The following is an 18581-nucleotide window of genomic DNA, read 5'->3' as shown; positions in this document are numbered from 1 at the left end:
CTTGATACTACAGTCATGTAGTTGATACTATGTACCAAGAGGACATCTTGATACTACACAGACAAGTAACCTAAACCATCTATTCTTCACTTCAACGCACTCCCTTACTTGCCCTCCGGTTGATCCACCAAGGAAGGCGGCATGCATGGTAGGTCTACAACAAGCAGGAGACCAACAAGCAGCTCTCGTATTATGTGGCTGGGCTGTGGTGACCCGCAAGTGTTTGCGGCGATTGCTCTCGTGAAGGCGGTACCGACGGTAGGCAGGCAGGAGGAAGAAATACTGTTCACAATCAGACAAATTGCAACGGTCGCCTGCTTCCTTCTTCGCTCTGAGGAGTGAGAACGTGATTCCAAGATTTGCTGTCATTTCTACTCTGCAGACGGACTTGAGTCGCTGAAGAATATCTGCATAACCATTCAGTGTACGGTGCATGTGTGGCGACATGATTCTCTTTGCTCTCCAGCCCATACCTATAAATAGCACCAGCAGTGGATAGGCGGTGCCGTGGTACATGCAACTAACCTGTCCCTGGCCTGCGGGAATTTGCGGAAAAAACTCTCGAAAACTTGCGCAAGAAATTGCGGCAGAAAACAACAAAGAATGCGACGAAAAGTGCGGAATGATGCAGAACTTGCCAGGAATTCGCGGAATTATTTGCAGAAAATTGCGGATTTGGGCCAAATCACGAAATTTGTTGCATCGTATATCTACTCGGGAGTAGTACGAGTCGTGCTGTGCAAATAACCTACAGGATCATGGAAATATACCGAAAAACAGGATCATGGAAAGTACTGCGTGAAAAGTGCATAAAAATGTGAGATATGGTGCAGAAAACAACATAAAAACGCGGGAAATCGCGGATTTTGCTGAAAATCGCGGGTTTGGGCCAAAATCGCGAAATTTGTTGCATCCGTGGAATCGCGATTTCCTGGAGGGACAGACTAACATGCATTCTATCAGCATTCCCAAAGGTAAAGAATGCTGGTTTGTAGTCATGATTTCCCATCCTGCATAGGCCATGCACCCCTGCTTGTGGAAAGCTGTCCAATTATTATTTGCAATCCCAGACATACGTATAGCATGCTGCAGCAGTGCATGTCACCTGGTAGATCTACCCGGTCAAGGAGCACAAGAAATGGCTTCGAATCGCTGGCTGTAATCTGTATGTTACCCACAACGAAGTCTAACGTGGAGTGGAGTGTCAATAGCTGGGTATTGCCTGACACATTGAAATACATTTCCAGGCTTCGTCGCAGCATCAGAAGGCTGCTAAACCGGAAGGTGATCTCCGTGGACGATCCCAAAGCAGCTGCCGGCACACATGCACACACACCAAAAGTCTGCGAAAAATCAAGTCACTCACTGACAAGGCAAATCTCTATTCTATTCTCTATTCAAATCTCTTTACCTGTTCGAAAGCGTACAGCTTCCTGAAAGCAGGAGTGACACATACATCGATTCATAGTGCTCAGAATTCAAATAAAGTCAAAACCAGGGAGTCAGTTTACGACTCCCTGGTCAAAACAACACAATACAATCACAAGAAGACAACAATCAGACAAGTAATTAGTTACACAGACACAAAACACACACAATTTTAATAAAGAAATAAAGAGGTTGAGTTGCTCGCGGACGCACGAAACACACAACTAAAGAAATAAAGAGGTCGAGCTATTCGCGCCTGCACCGGATATTAAAATAGATGCAGAATAACTGATGGAATGCTGAAATCGGGGGCTGCGGCTTGAGAAAGTTAAAAAAAAGTATGTGCAGTGGGGAGATGGTTTCCGTACGCAGAGCGCGGGGAACACTCTGCGCAGCCAGACGGGAAAATAATATACGCAAAGCGCAACAGAGACTCAAAACACCGCAAGCGTCTTTACTGCTGCTTGTCACATGACACGGCTATGTACAGTTCATGGCATGGTCAGGCCATGAGAAGGAGATGGCATAGGGTTCGAAAACTAAATAAAAGCCAAATTGGCTCATGGGTCGGTCGGGAGATGGGGTCAGCCTGTGAACTGAGAGGCGTGATCGCGATGGTTACTAGTGATCTTGGGATGGGAGACGCCTTGGGACACTTCCCTACGTATTCCTGCAAGTACGTAGCATGCCAATTCAGCCAGCTAGCTGGATCAAAAAACGCCAGGCAAGCTATACGTTGCAATAGGATTAGGAAATTCGCAACGGAACGTGTACGGCCATCGAACGCTTTCTGCACACGCAGATTAGAAGATGGAGCAGTTGATGCACGGACAAACGGGTGACTGCGCCACCACCTCCAAACTATGCACGTCGGCTAGTCGGCGGGCAAAGTCAATGTCGTACGGATCCATGCCGATCTCCTCCAGCGCCACCATCGTCAGCCGATGGCTGGGAGAGTCGGCTGAGGAGCGCAGTAACCGATACAGGGCATTGTTCATGTCTTGAAAGAAGCTGTGTGTCAAGCACAAACAGGTGAATATACACGTATACACGCGTGCACCGCCACCAAGGATACTGAGATTCACAGTGCAGGGAGAGAGATGTGTAGGCGTTGTATATGTGCTGGTGTGTGTGTTTGTGTGTGTGTGTGGTGTGTGTGTGTGTTTGTGTGTGTGTGCACGCGCGTGTGTGCATACATGACTCTCAACATCCAACTGAAGACCACCGGTCACCACCGATCACGCTTCTGTGTACCAGAGAAATGAGTGGCTGTCCTGTTCCTGACAAGTCATTCAGCTGCATTCATCAGAAATGAGCCGCCAAACGAATCCTCCGTCCAGCTGACGAGTCTGGATTCAATTCGTACTCGTTAACGAGCCGCAGAAGCTCGTCGATATCGAGCCTCTTACAACGGGGAGTACATACCTGCACAGATATGCAGCGTACTGTACATGTATTCAAATACCGATACGCAGAGGTAGCATGTGCAGACTAGACCACAGCACACACGCACACATCACGTACCTCATGAACAGCTCCTCTTCTCCTGTCTCGGACTCGGCCGAAAGCTGACTCCTGCAGGCAAGCACACAGATGAGACAGAACACCACGGCACATGTACAGTCAGCCTTGTGACCAGCGACCCTCAACCCCCTCGATTGTGCATGAAAAAAGGGTTGTTATTCGCGAGTTATCGTCATCCGTGAGTTGTTGAAAGTACTGTAATTTCACAAATTTCCGGTGTACTTTTACTTTCGGTGCATCTGTTTCGTACCTAAAATTTCAATACACCGGGGCACGAACACACATAATCCAATAGGGAACTGCTTCTCTGTACCTAAAATTTCTGTTCACCTAATCTGGCCTTTCGCCCAACTACCGAAAATATTGAGCACCAAATATTTCTGAAATTAGAGTATGCAGTAACATGGTTAGGGGTCGTCCGCAATTATCGAAAGTTTTTTCCAATCCGTAGTAGCTTCGAAAGTGGGTGGGTGGGTCAAGGCCAGTTACGGATTGAAAAACTTCCGATATGACACGTGCGCGTGCCACGTGTACGTCTACGTGTAGCCCCTGTTTTCCACGCGCGGCTGCGCGCGAACTGTCTACTACAAATATTTTCTAGTTCTGGCAGTTTCTGCGCCCCCGCGCGCGCTTCCTTGGCTGCTCCTGGGCCGGGGATCATAAAGTTCGGCGCATTCGACGGCGAGTCGACACTTTCTATTTTTGAGTTTCACTGTCTCCTTCGTCCAGAGTACCGTCTTCCATGCACTCCTTTGAAGTCCTTCCGTCTAGCGCTGGCGCTGACGACTGTTATTGTTCGGTTGTGTGTCCATCAATAATATTTTATTACGGACTGGGGGGGGGTGGGTGGGTGGGTGAGGAAAAATTTGAAGCTACTACGGATTGGAAAAAACTTTCGATAATTGCGGACGACCCCTTACTAGGTCTGAAGATCATGTCGTTATTCGTGAGTTGTTATTACACATACCCAGGCGCGTGACCCGCATGGGTTCCTGGGTGCCCGGAACTCCCCCCTTTTTTTTCCGCTCAAAATGCAGGATTTTGCTTCATTTTTTGAAAAATTTCCCGGGGAGGTCCCCGGAACCCCCCCCCTTGAAGGGCACCGGCGCACGCGCCTGCATACCCGAGGTCGTTATCCATGAGGTTGGCTGTAAACAGAGTGTAACACCAGTGCCCTGGACATAACGTACGGCCATCTACTCTAGGGTTTAGTCGTCTCAAACGGTGATCGCGTATCACAGATGTGCGTGTACAGTGAGCTGATAAGCTACGTGTGCTAACCATGCCAGTACTCTGGATACATATACAGGGTTCGTAGCACAATCTATACACAAAATTTCAGGGGATTTCCAGGGGCATTTCAAGGGTATTCACAGATGTCATACAGCCGCTAGACACCACATATCCGTAGCCACACAGAGGTTCACTGATTCAGAATGTCAACAATCGAAGATTTGATCATCAATACTACAAGTAGTAGAGCCACCGTCACCATCATGCTTCTCCATCGCTAAGTTCTTAGCGAATTAGCCAGTCTTTGTACGGGTCTAAAGACAACCAGCGATCGTTGAAAACACACTTGCCTTTTGGCATGGAGAACAAGTACAACTCTGTAAAACGTCTTCGGCATTCCGAAAAAAAAACTGAAGACACTTTGTCTTGTTGAAGGCCAAAACAAACAAATAAAACGGAAAAGCAGTTGCAGTGGCGGATTCCAGTTTCGCTACAGTCAGGAACCGTCGTACCACAGTCGATAGTCGAGCGTACATGGCGATCAAAAAAATACCGTAAAGAACTAAAGATTCACGCGAGCTGCGCCGGCCGCTGAGGCCGTCGACTCACATGACCAGTACAGGTGACCGGACTGGCACTCGTAGATCTATGCATATCATGTACAGTCAGTCGCTGAGTACGGAGGTCTACCGGATCGCGTGATCTGGAAAACAAATTTCAGGGGATTCAAGGAACATTTTCTATAAAATACAAAATTTGAGGGGATTTCAGGGAATTCCCGGGGGAAGAAAAACTTTCAGGGTTTTCAAGGGTTTTTAAGGGTGCTACGCACCCTGCATATAACATACGACCATCTACCGTGGGCCGTAGTTGCCTTTAGTAGCACCCAGGGGTAGCCACTTATGACAGATCTGCCCATACTACGTTGATCAGCTATGTACCATACCGGGCCTGCTAACCTGCTACAAGCTTGCACAACTAAGTAGTGTGCAAGTAATGTACACTCGACTATGTTCCCTTGGCGCACATGGAAAAGAGGATTGAGTGAGATTATTGTGTACAGTTGGCGATCGTGAAGGATGCAGGACATTGAGAGTTTTGCTACTACCGTAAAGTACCGTTGATCCGCCCCCTCTCTAATTCCCGCCCCCTGTCGATTTTCTCCTTGTGAAGCGACTTCGGCGTATACAACGAAATACGATGTTGAACCGACGCATGCACTGCTGTACACAATACTTGCCAATCCAGGATCAAAATGTGCACAATCCAGCACATTGAGTCTGATCCTCTAGGTTGTTGTACATCGTACTGCACTTGACAGCCTTGATCTAATTCCCGCCCCCTGCCGAAAACCCAGCTGGGAAGCGACATGGCGTGGGGGCGGATCAACGGTACTTTACGGTACTAGTATTCTCACAAGGTCTTTCAAAGAGAAAGTTCGTCGTATCACTGTTATAAGTTCAAGCGGTAGTTTGGAAGCTGTCAATAGTTTCGCAGCCTGTTTCGCAACCTATAACGTCGCATGCAAGGACGCAAATCCACACCATCAAAGATGAAAGGAAGGTAGTGTCTACTTGATTGTGTGGATTCGCGTCTCTGCATGCAAAAGTTATAGATTGGCTAAGATTGCCAAACTGTTATCAGTGTTCTTCGTAATGAGGTGTCACTGTACATCTCTACATGTACTTGGAAGCATGTTTTTTATTAATTAATTAATTCCGTGTTTTTTTGTAAAAATTAATGATGATGCAAAGAAAGAAAAGCACTTTTTTTTTTTTTTTTAATGTTTATTTGAATTCGGATAGCTCAACAGTACAGAAGTACAACTACAAAGAGTACCGAATAGAAGGCCCCGAGAACGGGAAACCAAAAAACAAAAAAAACCAACAAAAAACCAGCAACATCAAGTTACTGATTGCTCAAGCATTGCACCCAGGAGGCAAAAATGAACTCAATGTCACTCGCTGTACAGTATTGCTACTACAGCTGCACATGTATTCTCACCGTTGCAGGTTCAGATCCGCCATGCGCCTCTCGTCAGCCCGCGACACGTGCACCACATGCTCCAGTCCCTCCTGCTTTGCGCCGGCCGACACGGCAATCTCATCGCCACGCACCAGCACGTCAAACAGAGTGGTCTTCGTCTCGAAGATAGTCTCTGTTGTGCCTGCATAGAGACATAGATAGATAGACACTTGTAGTATTATGAGAGAGGGGGGGGGGGGGGCAGGAGGGTGTGACTTTTCCGGGTGGGCCAGGACCGGGCACTGTCCATAACTTTGAAATACCCTAACTCCGAATCAAATGTGTTTCAATGGGGAAAGGCCAGAGGTCTGGTACATGACGTCACTAATTCCACAAAAACTGACAAAAAGAGTACATGTAGCAGTATTTCCACTAACACTCACCCATAGGGTGCCCGGTGTACCGAGGTGCCCGTAACTACGAGGTCCGGATAAGAGAGACCTAGGTGTAGTTCTTTCGTAGGCAAGATATTCTACATACGAGGTCAAGTTACATGTACTGGAACAAGACATGAAGGGACCTTGCAACAGTACTTTATGCATGGCGTATAGATGAAGCAGATGCAAGGAGAAGCAGGTTATTTCCAGGGTACCGTGAAAACCTGCCCTGTTACCGGGCGTCCTTAGCGCAGTGCAAACTATCCTGATTATATGACAGGATTCCGCTTGATTCAGGAATGCACAGGACTTTGGTGCATGAAAATTGGTCCGGCCAATGCAGGATTTCGCTTGGTACAGGGTCTGGCAAACACATGTGTTTGTTTCTGTCCTACCGGTATACACTGCAGCTCCTCTGCACTTACATGCAATGTAGGATTTCTGCTGCTGCAGGTAAGAGATGTCGTTGACGTTGACGTAGAAGAGACCGGGTACGTCGCCCAGGCTCGAGATGACTTCCGACGTACAGCTCGTCATGTGACAGCTATACACTGGCGGATGGACGCACACGGCCGAGAAAAGAAGAAAAAACATGCACGCGCATACACATGCATTCCCACGCGCACACACACACACACACACACACACACACACACACACACACACACACACACACACACACACACACACACACATGTACACAAAAGCAGCAATGCATTGTACAGTGGACCTCTGACCAGGTGTACTATTATGGTGAAAACAATGGGTCGGTTACAGGTGTAACCTGCTCAATGAGAATCTTTTCTCATCAGGATACATAACTGCTCACAGACTGTGCAAACTTTTTATATGCAGATGAGCCACTTTCCCAAGCTGAAAAAGTTCTAATCTTCATTTGAGCAAATAAAAAAAAACACAAAATCATGCACTCCTACCTCGTCCGCACAGTAGTCCCACGGGTGGATGTCCAATGAAGAGAATGCGCTTGCGCAGCATCAGCAGTCGCCACAGGGAGAAGATCTTGGCGCCGAACGAGTAGCAGAACTCAGACACACAGCCCGGAGGATGACGGGCCTGCACGCACACAAAGAGCACAGTACATAGGAAAGGTACGCGCCATTTCAGGTGTCCGGAGGAGACAGTTAGGTCAAAGGTAGAGGGCATAAGTGGACCGATAGAAACTACAGTCGCCTCCACGGTTCCACTTATCACAAACTCGCATGTAGTAAATTCCGTGATATGGCGAATCACATATCGTAGAAAAGCTTGTAAACCAAGTGCACTCATGCAGTCACAGGCCGCATGCCAGGCATGACGTGCTGTTTGTATGGTTGAGTGCCTTTTCTGCTCTTCGGCTGTGAAGAACTAACTCTCCTGCACGTTGGTGTTCGGTATATCAGGAGTCGACTACACATAGCATACATTCTGGCAGGATTTGTACTCACAACACATCATGCATAATAAATAATAACAGTAAACATGCACACACACACACACACACACACACACACACACACACGCACACACACACACGCACGCACGCACGCACGCACGCACGCACACACACACACACGCACACAGACACACACGCACACGCACGCACACGCACACACACACACACACACACACACACACACACACACACATACACATCGACAATACACATTAAACTAAAGAACTGTAACACACACGTACACGCACCTGTATCCGCGGCATCACCGACTGGCCCGGCGTTACGGCAGCGTCCGTTGGCAGCGGCGACTGGGGCGCAAACGAGGCGCCGCTCGGTTGGTGCGCCTCGTAGTAACGCTGCAACTGCTCATGGCCGCGGTTGGGGTCCTCCACTTGACGCTGCACCTCTTTCTTCAGGAAGTCTTGATGACGACACAGAGCGTAGAATGACGGGCATAGGACGCCCACGCTGCGCATGCGTGCACCGCGCTCCTCGGCGCTGTCCACGGCGATCTTCTGGTAGCAGCTGAGACCGAACAGGCCGCCCAAGTTGAACAGGCTGCACAAACACACACACATGTACACACACAAACACACATACACACACACATACACACGCACACACACACACACACATGTATCAGGCATCAATACTACTAGAAAACAAAACAAAACAAACACAAGTAAAAGAACACTGTGCACAGCGAGACAACTTTACAATTAAAACTGCAAGCTGCGAAGACAAGGCACTAAGACATTGTATGCTTGAACTTGAATGCACATTGGCGACATTGATTATCAATAGAATCATGTTCAGCCGTACCAATCATACAGTACTGTTGGTAGCTGAAGAACAGAGCGCCGAAGAACGACCAGGCAAGAATTTCACCAAGCACAGCATGCCAATGTATACACGATGACTCAACTGCGCATAGACTGTGATACATAAAAATAAGAACGGTCTAGGCTAGGAGGCTGACACCCCAGTTCTTCGGCGACCGACAGTGCATTGTACTAAAAAAGTAAAAAGTAAATTATCGCATCCGTTCCCGAAGGGAACTCACGACGGCCGCTAACACCCGATAAACCCTAGCGGCAGATGCAGCGCCTAACGGTGGGGGTGAGTGGGCAAGTCTCACAACCACTGGCACAAGTGCCGAAATCGACCCCATTAGCTGCATCCATGTACCCCTTGTGCCTGGCCACAAGTTCCCAGTTGACTGTGGGTAGCAGCACGGCTGGAAAAACCGCTCCCAGGCAGGACTTGAACCAGGTACCTCTCGTATCTCAATCATGGTCTTTGACCAACCCACTGTGCCTGCATTGTACTATACTTACACATAATCGTCGCTGACCGTGTGGAAGCCGCTCGCCATCGCCTTGAACTCCAGGCCAGCAAGATTGAGGGACTCCGGAGACTTCCATTCCACCGTGTTGCCTGCAGTGGCATGAAGTCAACGATAACAAACCGGGAATTCGTCGTGTCCGCTTGTTTGTGATGGGCGTGAAATCTCACATGCAAAAACAGTGCAAAATCAAGTAGCAGTGTTCTTAAAAAAGAAAAGAAAAAAGATTGGATAAGGGTTGGAGCAAGGTGTCAGGTCATTGAATGTCTCAATGCCCTGTTAGTTGTATGCCTCGTTGTCGCACTTTCTGACTTTATACTTGACGTACTATCTAGTTACAGTGGCGGACAGTTACTCACAACTCGTATCCATGCATCCATTTCCTTTGTACATTTATTATTGGCTCAACATCCGAGTTTCAAGATCAACGATGATGGATTTTGCAACTTGCGAACACAGACCGCTCATCTGTGACACATATCATGCGTCACAGATAAGCGGCCTGTGCTTGCAAATTGCGCAATCAAACTGGCACGCATGCTTCCCATGTTTGACAACAGCTCTCCCTGCCGCAAACATAAACGCTTGCGCACGCTCACACTACCATACATACATACATACATACATACATACATACATACATGTACTGTATGTAGTCTAACTACAGTCCATTTCAAAACTATAGACGCGTACCTAGGCAAAAACCGTTATGCCAGCATCTATACCACATAAAATCTGTGATCACTTTGTGCATAAATTTTTCCAAATTGGGCGTCTGTTATCCAATCCTTTAGAAACTATATGAGAGTAATTGTGGAGCGATCCTGAGCAATATTCCGAAAACTATTCTCAAAAAGTTCCAGCCAAATTTGAAATATTTCAAAAACCCTACGTGTCTATAGTTTTGAAATGCACTGTACAGCTGCTACATACTGATTGCTACTGATAAAACTGATAAAGTAACACCTGCCAAGGTGATCACCCTGATAAGACGACCACCTGTCCAAGAGGATCGTGACTACAACCAGGACCAAAGGTTGCTATTTCCAGTCAAATGATCCTACACAAGGAAACAACCTGAAGATGGAGGCCACATTTCCAAGGTCCCTTGAGCGGTCAGCTTAGACAGGTTTCACCGGCGTACAGTAAAACCTGTCAAGGTGACCACCTGTCCCAGAGGACCACTACAACTAGGGCCAAGGGGTGCTTTTTTCTCCAGATTTCACTGTACGTAGCATTGAGCATCATGCCAATTCTAGGCTATCACTCTTTTTGAGCTATTATGGTGCATTCCTGAGTGTGTATTGAACTTAAAGTGTAGTAAGGTCCAGGGCAATAGTGTTCTGTGCTCATGCCCCCACTCCCGCCCCCCCCCCCCCCCCCCTCTTCCCCATGCTCTTCTCAGTACGTGGTCGTGAACACTTCCTTCCGTTTTCCATGTTCATCCAGCCATGAAAATGAATAATTTGAAAAAAATATTGCAGCTAATGTGACCAAGATACTTTTACGTCAAGAACCCTGGATGTACTTCTATGCTGCACTCGCTTGCAGAAGCCACTTGCACGAGAACATGTGACTGAGATACTTCTCTTTACCGCGACAAGAGACTGATACGCAGCAATATGTGTAGCCAATAATGTGTCTTTCAAAAGTAAAATTTGTATTTCTTTCACAAACCTTTGTGCGTGTCGAAAGACACAACGAAGATCCCCGTTACCACATCATCAAAAGAGAATGCCGTTGGTCTACTGCTACCAGGCTCTTCCGCTACTGGATCTCTAGGATTCGTCAAATCCTCTGCCAACAGTGGCTGATCGTCTTTGTCCATGCTCGCCATTTCGCCTCCAAATTTTCGGATTGATTGACGTGATCGCATACTTATCGCATCATACGTACGTGTCAGCTGAAAAAAAATGTTTTTTTGCCGCGATTATGTCGCATAAAAACTATGAGTGACACAATCGATTAATCATCATGATCATGCATGACGTGCATGCATGACGTGACGTGAATCACGTGATGTCATGTCACTGACATGATTGCCGATTGCCGGATTGGAAAGGCTTACATGTCTGAAGCCTTTCCATACTGGTACTCGATGTTCCAGTTTTGTGACACGAGAATGGCACGAGAATTAGTGTACCGCTGAGTGTACCGCTATACACGTGGTCGACACTTAGACGACACTTTGTTGATACTTTTTTGACACGTGACCCCGTCAACGGTCTGCTTTGTGCCAATGCCACTCGGTAAACGCCGATGTCGCGTACGACAAAGACGACTATCCCGTACGCGAAATAGTTGAGAATTGCATGACGTGGACCTGACGGCAAGGACAACTGCGAGGAGGCCCCTTTCGGTACCCCTGACGGGAAGGGGAACTGCAGAAGTCGACGAAGTCGAACGAGGAGGCCCCTTTTCCGTACCCCATACTGCAAAGTGCTTTGTGGATGGATACCTTTTGCACCTGGAACGACCCTTAAACGCTGTCGCGGCGACTATCCCGTACGCGAAATAGTTGAGAACTGCTGACGTGGACCTTTTGCACCTGGAACGGCCCCGTAAACGCTGTCGTGTCGGCGGAGTGAATGTGCAGGGTACTAGGGTGAAAAGAATTGCTGCAAAGACGTCCCCTCTACTAGGCTCTAGGCCTTTGCCTTTGGAGACATCGTCGGCGAACTGAATGCGCAGGGCGAAAAGAATCGCTGCAAAGACGTCCGCTCTAGGCCTTTGGAGACATCGTGGGAACTCCTTCCGGTACTATACAAACTGCTGACGTGGCCGTGGACATGTACTTGGAGAGTCATGGTGGGACTTCATGTACATGGATACATGGTGGGAATTCCTTCCGGCACCCCCGTACCGCAAAGCCAACGGTGGGGAAGGAGAAGTGCAGACGTGCAGGAAGACGAACGAGGAGGAACCAGGACGAGCGAGCAATGGCAGGACTAGCTGGACCGTAAGTAATAGCTGAATTGTGCATGACAACTTGACATCCATGCGGCACTCGCCACTTGCCACTGCATATTTCTTGTCCACTAACAATGTCTCTCCTCTGCCCCCTGTGTGTCCACGGCCCTGTTGCTGAATTGGCCCGATGAATCGAATGTCTTCCGCAACTGGAACGGCCCCGTGAACGCTGTCGCGTCGACGACTGAATGCGCAGGAGGGAAAATATTGCTGCGAAGACGTCTCCTCTAGACCACGGTAAGGCACCCCATTGATATGTTGCCAGTGTGTGCCAGGGTATCGCGCGATGGTGAATGAGGAATGATGAAGGGTACGGTGGGACTGTAGACCTGTTACCTTCTACTAACACGTTATCAGGTGGAGAGTGTCTTCTACTCACGTTATCAGGTCGAGAGCGTATTGTAGTCACTCTCTCTATTCCTGCACTTCATTACGTTTAAGGTGTACGTATAACTTCTCAAAAAAATGTAATGGTCTGCAGTCGTGTCGGAAGGGTACGGTGGGACTGTAGACATGTTACCTTCTAACACGTTATCAGGTGGAGAGTGTCTTGTACTCACGTTATCACTATATCAGGTCGAGAGCGTATTGTAGTCACTCTCTCTATTCCTGTACTTCATTACGTTTCAGGTGTACGTATAACTTTTCCAAAAAATTTAATGGTTCACGTCTTCAGATAGAGAGCGTATTGCACCCACTGTCTAGTCTCTGTAGTGCATTGAGATTTTGTTGATCGAACATGAAATGGATACACAGACAAAGCCAGGCCAAGTACATGGCGAGATGTCGCCAGAAGAACGTCTTCAGGTAGAGAGCGTATTGCACCCACTGTCTAGTCGATTTTGTGGATCGCACATGAAATGGATACACAGACAAAGCAGGCCAAGTACATGAGAGAGTGGACGATGTGCAGATCGACACGGCCTGCGGGTACTTCATTAAAGTTACCCGTGACATAACTAGGAGAAAAGTTAATCACTGCAAAAACATTGCCAAGTATGTGAGCACTTTGGACTTGACAGAAGAGTGCATGGGCGACGTTGACAAAACATACTGCGGTGACTGTCACTATCATGACAGCAGGGCACATCGCACGCAGCATCGCAGATCGTGTCGAATTGCGCATCATAATATTGCAAAATTGCTCCTGTGCATGCAAGTGGATTTCATTGCACTTCTCAGTTTGGGAAATGCTCGATTATGACAATTCTCCGTGTGAGTGCACTAGCCCTGAACAGACATGTAGGTGAACCGTTTGTGGTGTCTCATAGCCTACCTCACGACCTTCTGCTTCCTTTCTTCATCACTTGTATCTTGCAGGTATATCATCCCGTGACGACCACATTGAAGTCTGAATTTGAAGTGTGAAGATGCTTCAGCAACCACATCGTACTTTTCCATTGCTTTCATTGTGCTTCTACTGTGCATGTGTGTAACTTGTGGGGTAAACATGTGATGACATTGTATGCTGGCGACACGGTCAGATGTTCATGCGTCTAACGTACACCTGCATGTTATGCATTGAAAAGGGTTTGCCACTTGCGATCCTGGGACGAGTATCAGGTCCGCTTTGTCCTGTGTGGGCTGTATCAGATTGCTGTTCACTTCTCTATCTGTTGGATATGTGACTTTCTGCAAGTTTCTGGTGTATGATGGCCACGTCCTTGCTTGTCACTTTGTATGATATTACATTCTGTATTCGCTGCTTCCATGGCATGGTCTGCAAACTGCAATCCTTGGGCAAATGTCATGTTTGCTATGTTGTGCTTTGGCCGTGAGCTTGTCTACACGCTGTAGGTGAATTATTTTTGTTTCACAACTGACTTCCTCAAGTACGGTGGCCACTGCTTTGCATGGCATTATACATGAAGAATTTCCTGTTTGTGTCGTGTGCATGTGCGTATGTGTGCGTGGCCACGTGTGTGTGCCGTGTGCATACACATGTTTGTGTATCTGTGTGCGGGGTAGCGAGGCGGGGAGGGCTGGTATGTATCAGTGTGTTATTGCAGTCGCATGGCTACATACAGTACATCACGCGCGAGGTCAACATGTTTACCTTCGGGGTTGGGGTGGGGAGGGAACGGAAAAAGAGCTGAAATTATCCATATAAAAATCGCTCTGTGAGCGGTTCTGAAAAACCTTTACTGGTACTGCCCCGTCGTAAAAGTAAGAAATTAGAACTGGCCCATTGTCCCCCCAAATGCGAACTGATCCACCTAAATCGCGAATGACGGGACCCGAACGCACCAGTAGCACGAGGTTCCCACCTGTGGATGCAGATGGGGACGTTGGTCCGGACCATAGGCCATGTACTGTACTAGCGGTAGGCTTCCCTATCAAAATAATAAATTCTACTGCTACTACTGGTGTTACCCTATGATAATTGCCGTGATCCTGTGCACTCCCGACCTCGTGCTACTGGTGCGTTCGGGTCCCGTCATTCGCGATTTAGGTGGATCAGTTCGCATTTGGGGGGACAATGGGCCAGTTCTAATTTCTTACTTTTACGACGGGGCAGTACCAGTAAAGGTTTTTCAGAACCGCTCACAGAGCGATTTTTATATGGATAGACTGATGTGCCCAATGCTGCATAATAATATGCCCGCTAGCAGGCGCTAGGCCCAGACAGATTCTGCTCCGCTCGCCTTAGGCCTTGACCAAGAGTAGATAAACAAGAGTGTGCAACTCGCGGATGGGTTGGCCCACGGCGGAATTTTTTGTTGACGTAATCTTTTGGACGACGCACGCACTACGAGTCTTTTGGAAAGTTTTCCCTCGTGCACTTGGCCGCATTTGCACTACAAAGTCGGTGCTCAGCACGTGCTCTCACACTGCTCTGCAGCAAAATGCGCGTTCTTCTGAAAAAAGGTGACGTCAACAAAAAATTCCGCCGTGGGCGGGGGGTATCTTCAGATTGTGCAGGAGAGATCCGGAGTTGCACACTCTTGTTTATCTAGGGGGCGTTCGTTTTTGATCTACAGGTTTGGGTAGAAACTACTTCTTACGGTAGAGGTGTTCGTTTTTTGAAAAAAAATTCTACTCAAAAGGGTAGATTCTACTTTCCTCTACCGGCTCTACCGGGAAAAAGTTGGTAGAATCCGGTAGAAGTTGGTAGAGCTACGGCATTTCCAGCAAGATCAAGGATTTGTACACAACTCCATAAAAAAAAGAAACATTTCACGTACACACCGTGGAAACTACCAGATGTGGTAGAACAGCGTTCGTACACTTGCCTCTACCATCTACCTCTATTGGTAGAGTGACTCTACTCTACTCTACCAGGTAGCTAAAAACGAACGCAGCCCTACTCTTGCCTTGACGGATTATGCTAATATTTTCGTGAAATTATGCTTTTCGCATTGCTGAAAAAATGGCAGAATTATGCTATTTTTATGCTAAAAGTTATCATATTATGCCGCATCATGCTCACATATGCTGCTAATGTATATGATCGTTCTGTGCAAAATAACAGGGGAATTTTTTGTAGAGGGCGTTGTACCATGTGTACTGTATACATGTAGTAGCAAAAGTTCAACGGGGTCAACGCACCGTCCGACCTAGCTACGACCGTCACTGATTGTAGTGGACTGGACATGTTATCAAGGGAGTCGTAAACCTACGACTTCCTGGTGCATCTACTTGTACAGTCGTCCCTCTCTAATCCGGCACCTTTTGCAACGGCATTTTCTGCTGGATAAACGAGGGTGCTGGATTATCAAATCCTGTCCTCCACCCCGGCCCACCTACTAACATACATGTACATGTTTGTGTCATACGTCAAAACGCAGGGATTTTCCGTGTCAATCCAAGTACTTTGTGGAATGCATGTCTACTATACAGCGCATAGGATATTCCCAAGTGTATGTTACATGTGTAGAATGCTCCCTGATAAGTAGCTCGTGCACTGACCAAACTGACATACCGGTATAGCTGTGCTCCGGTACGGTATGCGATGTAAAACTGCTGGATTAGAAAACCGAATTATGTACAGTGTGAGCGATTTGTTGCAGAAAATCGCTGCCGGAGGCGGAATTCAAGTGCCGGATTAAAGCGTACAAAATGAACTGAAAAAATCCGTTTTGCCAGAAAGTGTGCTGGTTTGCAAGGGTGCTGGATAAACAAGCCGATTACCGCTCATTTATTCGCTCATGCATAACCTTCCTAGGGGCTGCCGTAAGAAGACCATAGGTCTGTGGGAAACACCCTAGTAAAATAACAGTTAATAATAATAATAATAATAAGTGCCGGATTAGAGAGGGACGACTGTACTTGTACTTGTAAAACATGTACAACTGTATGGAATTTGATGCGAACAGGCGGATTATTCCAATTTATGCGATTCGTATGCAATTTGCCTCGAATTATGCGATTATTCGATTTTGGTAGGAATTATGCGAAAAATTATGCTAGCATAATCCGTCAAGGCCTAGCTCGCCTCGATATTTTGCCGCAAAATGTTGCTGCGAAATCTTCGATATTTTGCCGGGCCTGGCGCAGGAAACTCGATATTTTGCTCCGTGTATTTTATCCACTTCCCGTACAATCCCGTACAACGTTTCATAAAAATCGCAGGGTCGGTTTCTCAACACGGGTTTCCACGCACGTGTCCCCAAGTTTTTTCCAAAATCATGTCGATCGGCCACAGTCAATCCCAGTGATAATTCGGTGACATGATCTCGTCGCGTCCTGGGCAGTGTACCCTGCAGGCCTGCTGAACGGGTAAGAAACACGGAAATCCAAGTATCAGGCATCGATTTTGCCCAACATCTCGATATTTTGCTCCGATGTTGCCGGCAATTTCCGCTCTTTCAATTCTTCGATATTTTGCCGATTAGATGCCTTGCACAAAGATTGTCTGGGTTCGAGACGGGGCAATTGCGCAAGCGGACCTTCTGACTCTGACTTCCCCACCTTTTGAGTTCGTGACTTTCGAAGTTTCGGTAATCATCTAGTTTAGGGTCCCAAATTATTTCGCACTTTCCCAGTGTTCTGTGTACTTTCTGTGTACGTGAGAGCGTGTCAACCCCAGAAATTTGCAAATCGAGATCAAAAACACAGTAGCTGTTGATATGGATTTTTTTCATCAGAACCGATCAGACAGGGTACTGCTGATGAATGCTGCGGAGCAGGGAGCCGAAGGTGTTTCGTTCCTCTCGAACTCTTTGCCTCCACACGAACTCGCAGAGGTAGGTTGGAAACAACTCGCGAGACGTGCCGAAGTTGCGTTGAGCTGGCGCTTTGCACGCATCCACATATTCTCGACATTGTTGGTATGGATGCTCTTGACATATTGGCAAGGTCTGCATCTCCAGCGAAACCCATCGTGGCTTTCCTGCCTCCTACAGTCCTAGTGAGGCCACATCGCGCACCACATGTGTCACAGAGCATTTCGTTCCTGATAAAGCGCCGAGCGGCAAGGAACTCGAGTTGGCCAAGTTGGGTCCTGGAAAAGATCGGCACAAGGGTGAACACGGTCCACTGCTCCATCAAAATTGCATCATTATGTCTCCCTGAGGGACGGCATTCCGTATCGGCGCACCGGGACGCCCAGCCATTACCACGAAGTCAAAGGAAACAACTCAGTACTAAGGACACAAAACTTCGAAACACACTCAAGCACGCTCTCACGTACACAGAAAGTACAGAGAACACTGGGAAAGTGCGACATAATTTGGGACCCTAAACTAAATGATTACCCTAAAATAATATTCCCTCATTTTTTCTGCCTCCCGGCCGGCCGGCTCCAAAAAAAAGGAACGTATGGAATGGGAGCCTCAGTTCCATCTCTCGTCTGCTAGTGCATTCAGGAGCGTAGCAGCGCTTCGGCATGACGATACAAGCCGAATCAAAACAACTCTACTCTCTAGCCAAAAAAACTAGCTCAGTGTTCGTCAGGCAAAAAGCGAAACTTCGGTAATAAAAAATGAGGGAATATTATTTTAGTATCATTGGTGTAGGCTGCAACAAGCACGTCGTGGTCCTGAAGTGTGACTACTTTCCCGCAGTGGAAGCGAAGTCAAGCACAACGAAAGTTTGTGGACGTCTGAGAAAGAACTCGATTCCCTTCGATTCGGCTGCACTAGCTCCAGAGCGACCCCAGTCTCCTGAGGACAGACTGCGGAGAGGCCAGGAACCTGCCGAGTCAAGAGTGGAAGCCCAAACCACGAAAATGAGGGGTGGAAGGACTGAGTGTGAGAGCCAGATGGCCTTTAGTAGTACTTCAAGT

General features: G+C 47.6%; 1 protein-coding gene across 1 annotated transcript; it reads right to left on the bottom strand.

The window, feature by feature from the left end:
- Positions 1-1353: 1353 nt before the first annotated feature.
- Positions 1354-11241, bottom strand: LOC135813106 (DENN domain-containing protein 11-like). The gene is made up of 8 exons (XM_065326325.1): positions 11063-11241; positions 9378-9477; positions 8289-8598; positions 7523-7661; positions 7013-7138; positions 6190-6352; positions 2953-3003; positions 1354-2439 (listed from the first exon to the last, which is right to left on the bottom strand). Exons 1-8 carry the CDS (start codon positions 11220-11222, stop codon positions 2232-2234), a joined length of 1257 nt encoding a protein of 418 aa, XP_065182397.1. The 5' UTR covers positions 11223-11241; the 3' UTR covers positions 1354-2231.
- Between the last annotated feature and the right edge of the window lie 7340 nt (positions 11242-18581).

Source organism: Sycon ciliatum, chromosome 1 (genome assembly GCF_964019385.1).
Source record: "Sycon ciliatum chromosome 1, ocSycCili1.1, whole genome shotgun sequence".
Lineage (NCBI taxonomy): Eukaryota > Metazoa > Porifera > Calcarea > Leucosolenida > Sycettidae > Sycon > Sycon ciliatum.
The sequence above is the reverse complement of the archived record's forward strand: the minus strand, read 5'-3'. Positions and strand labels throughout refer to the sequence as shown.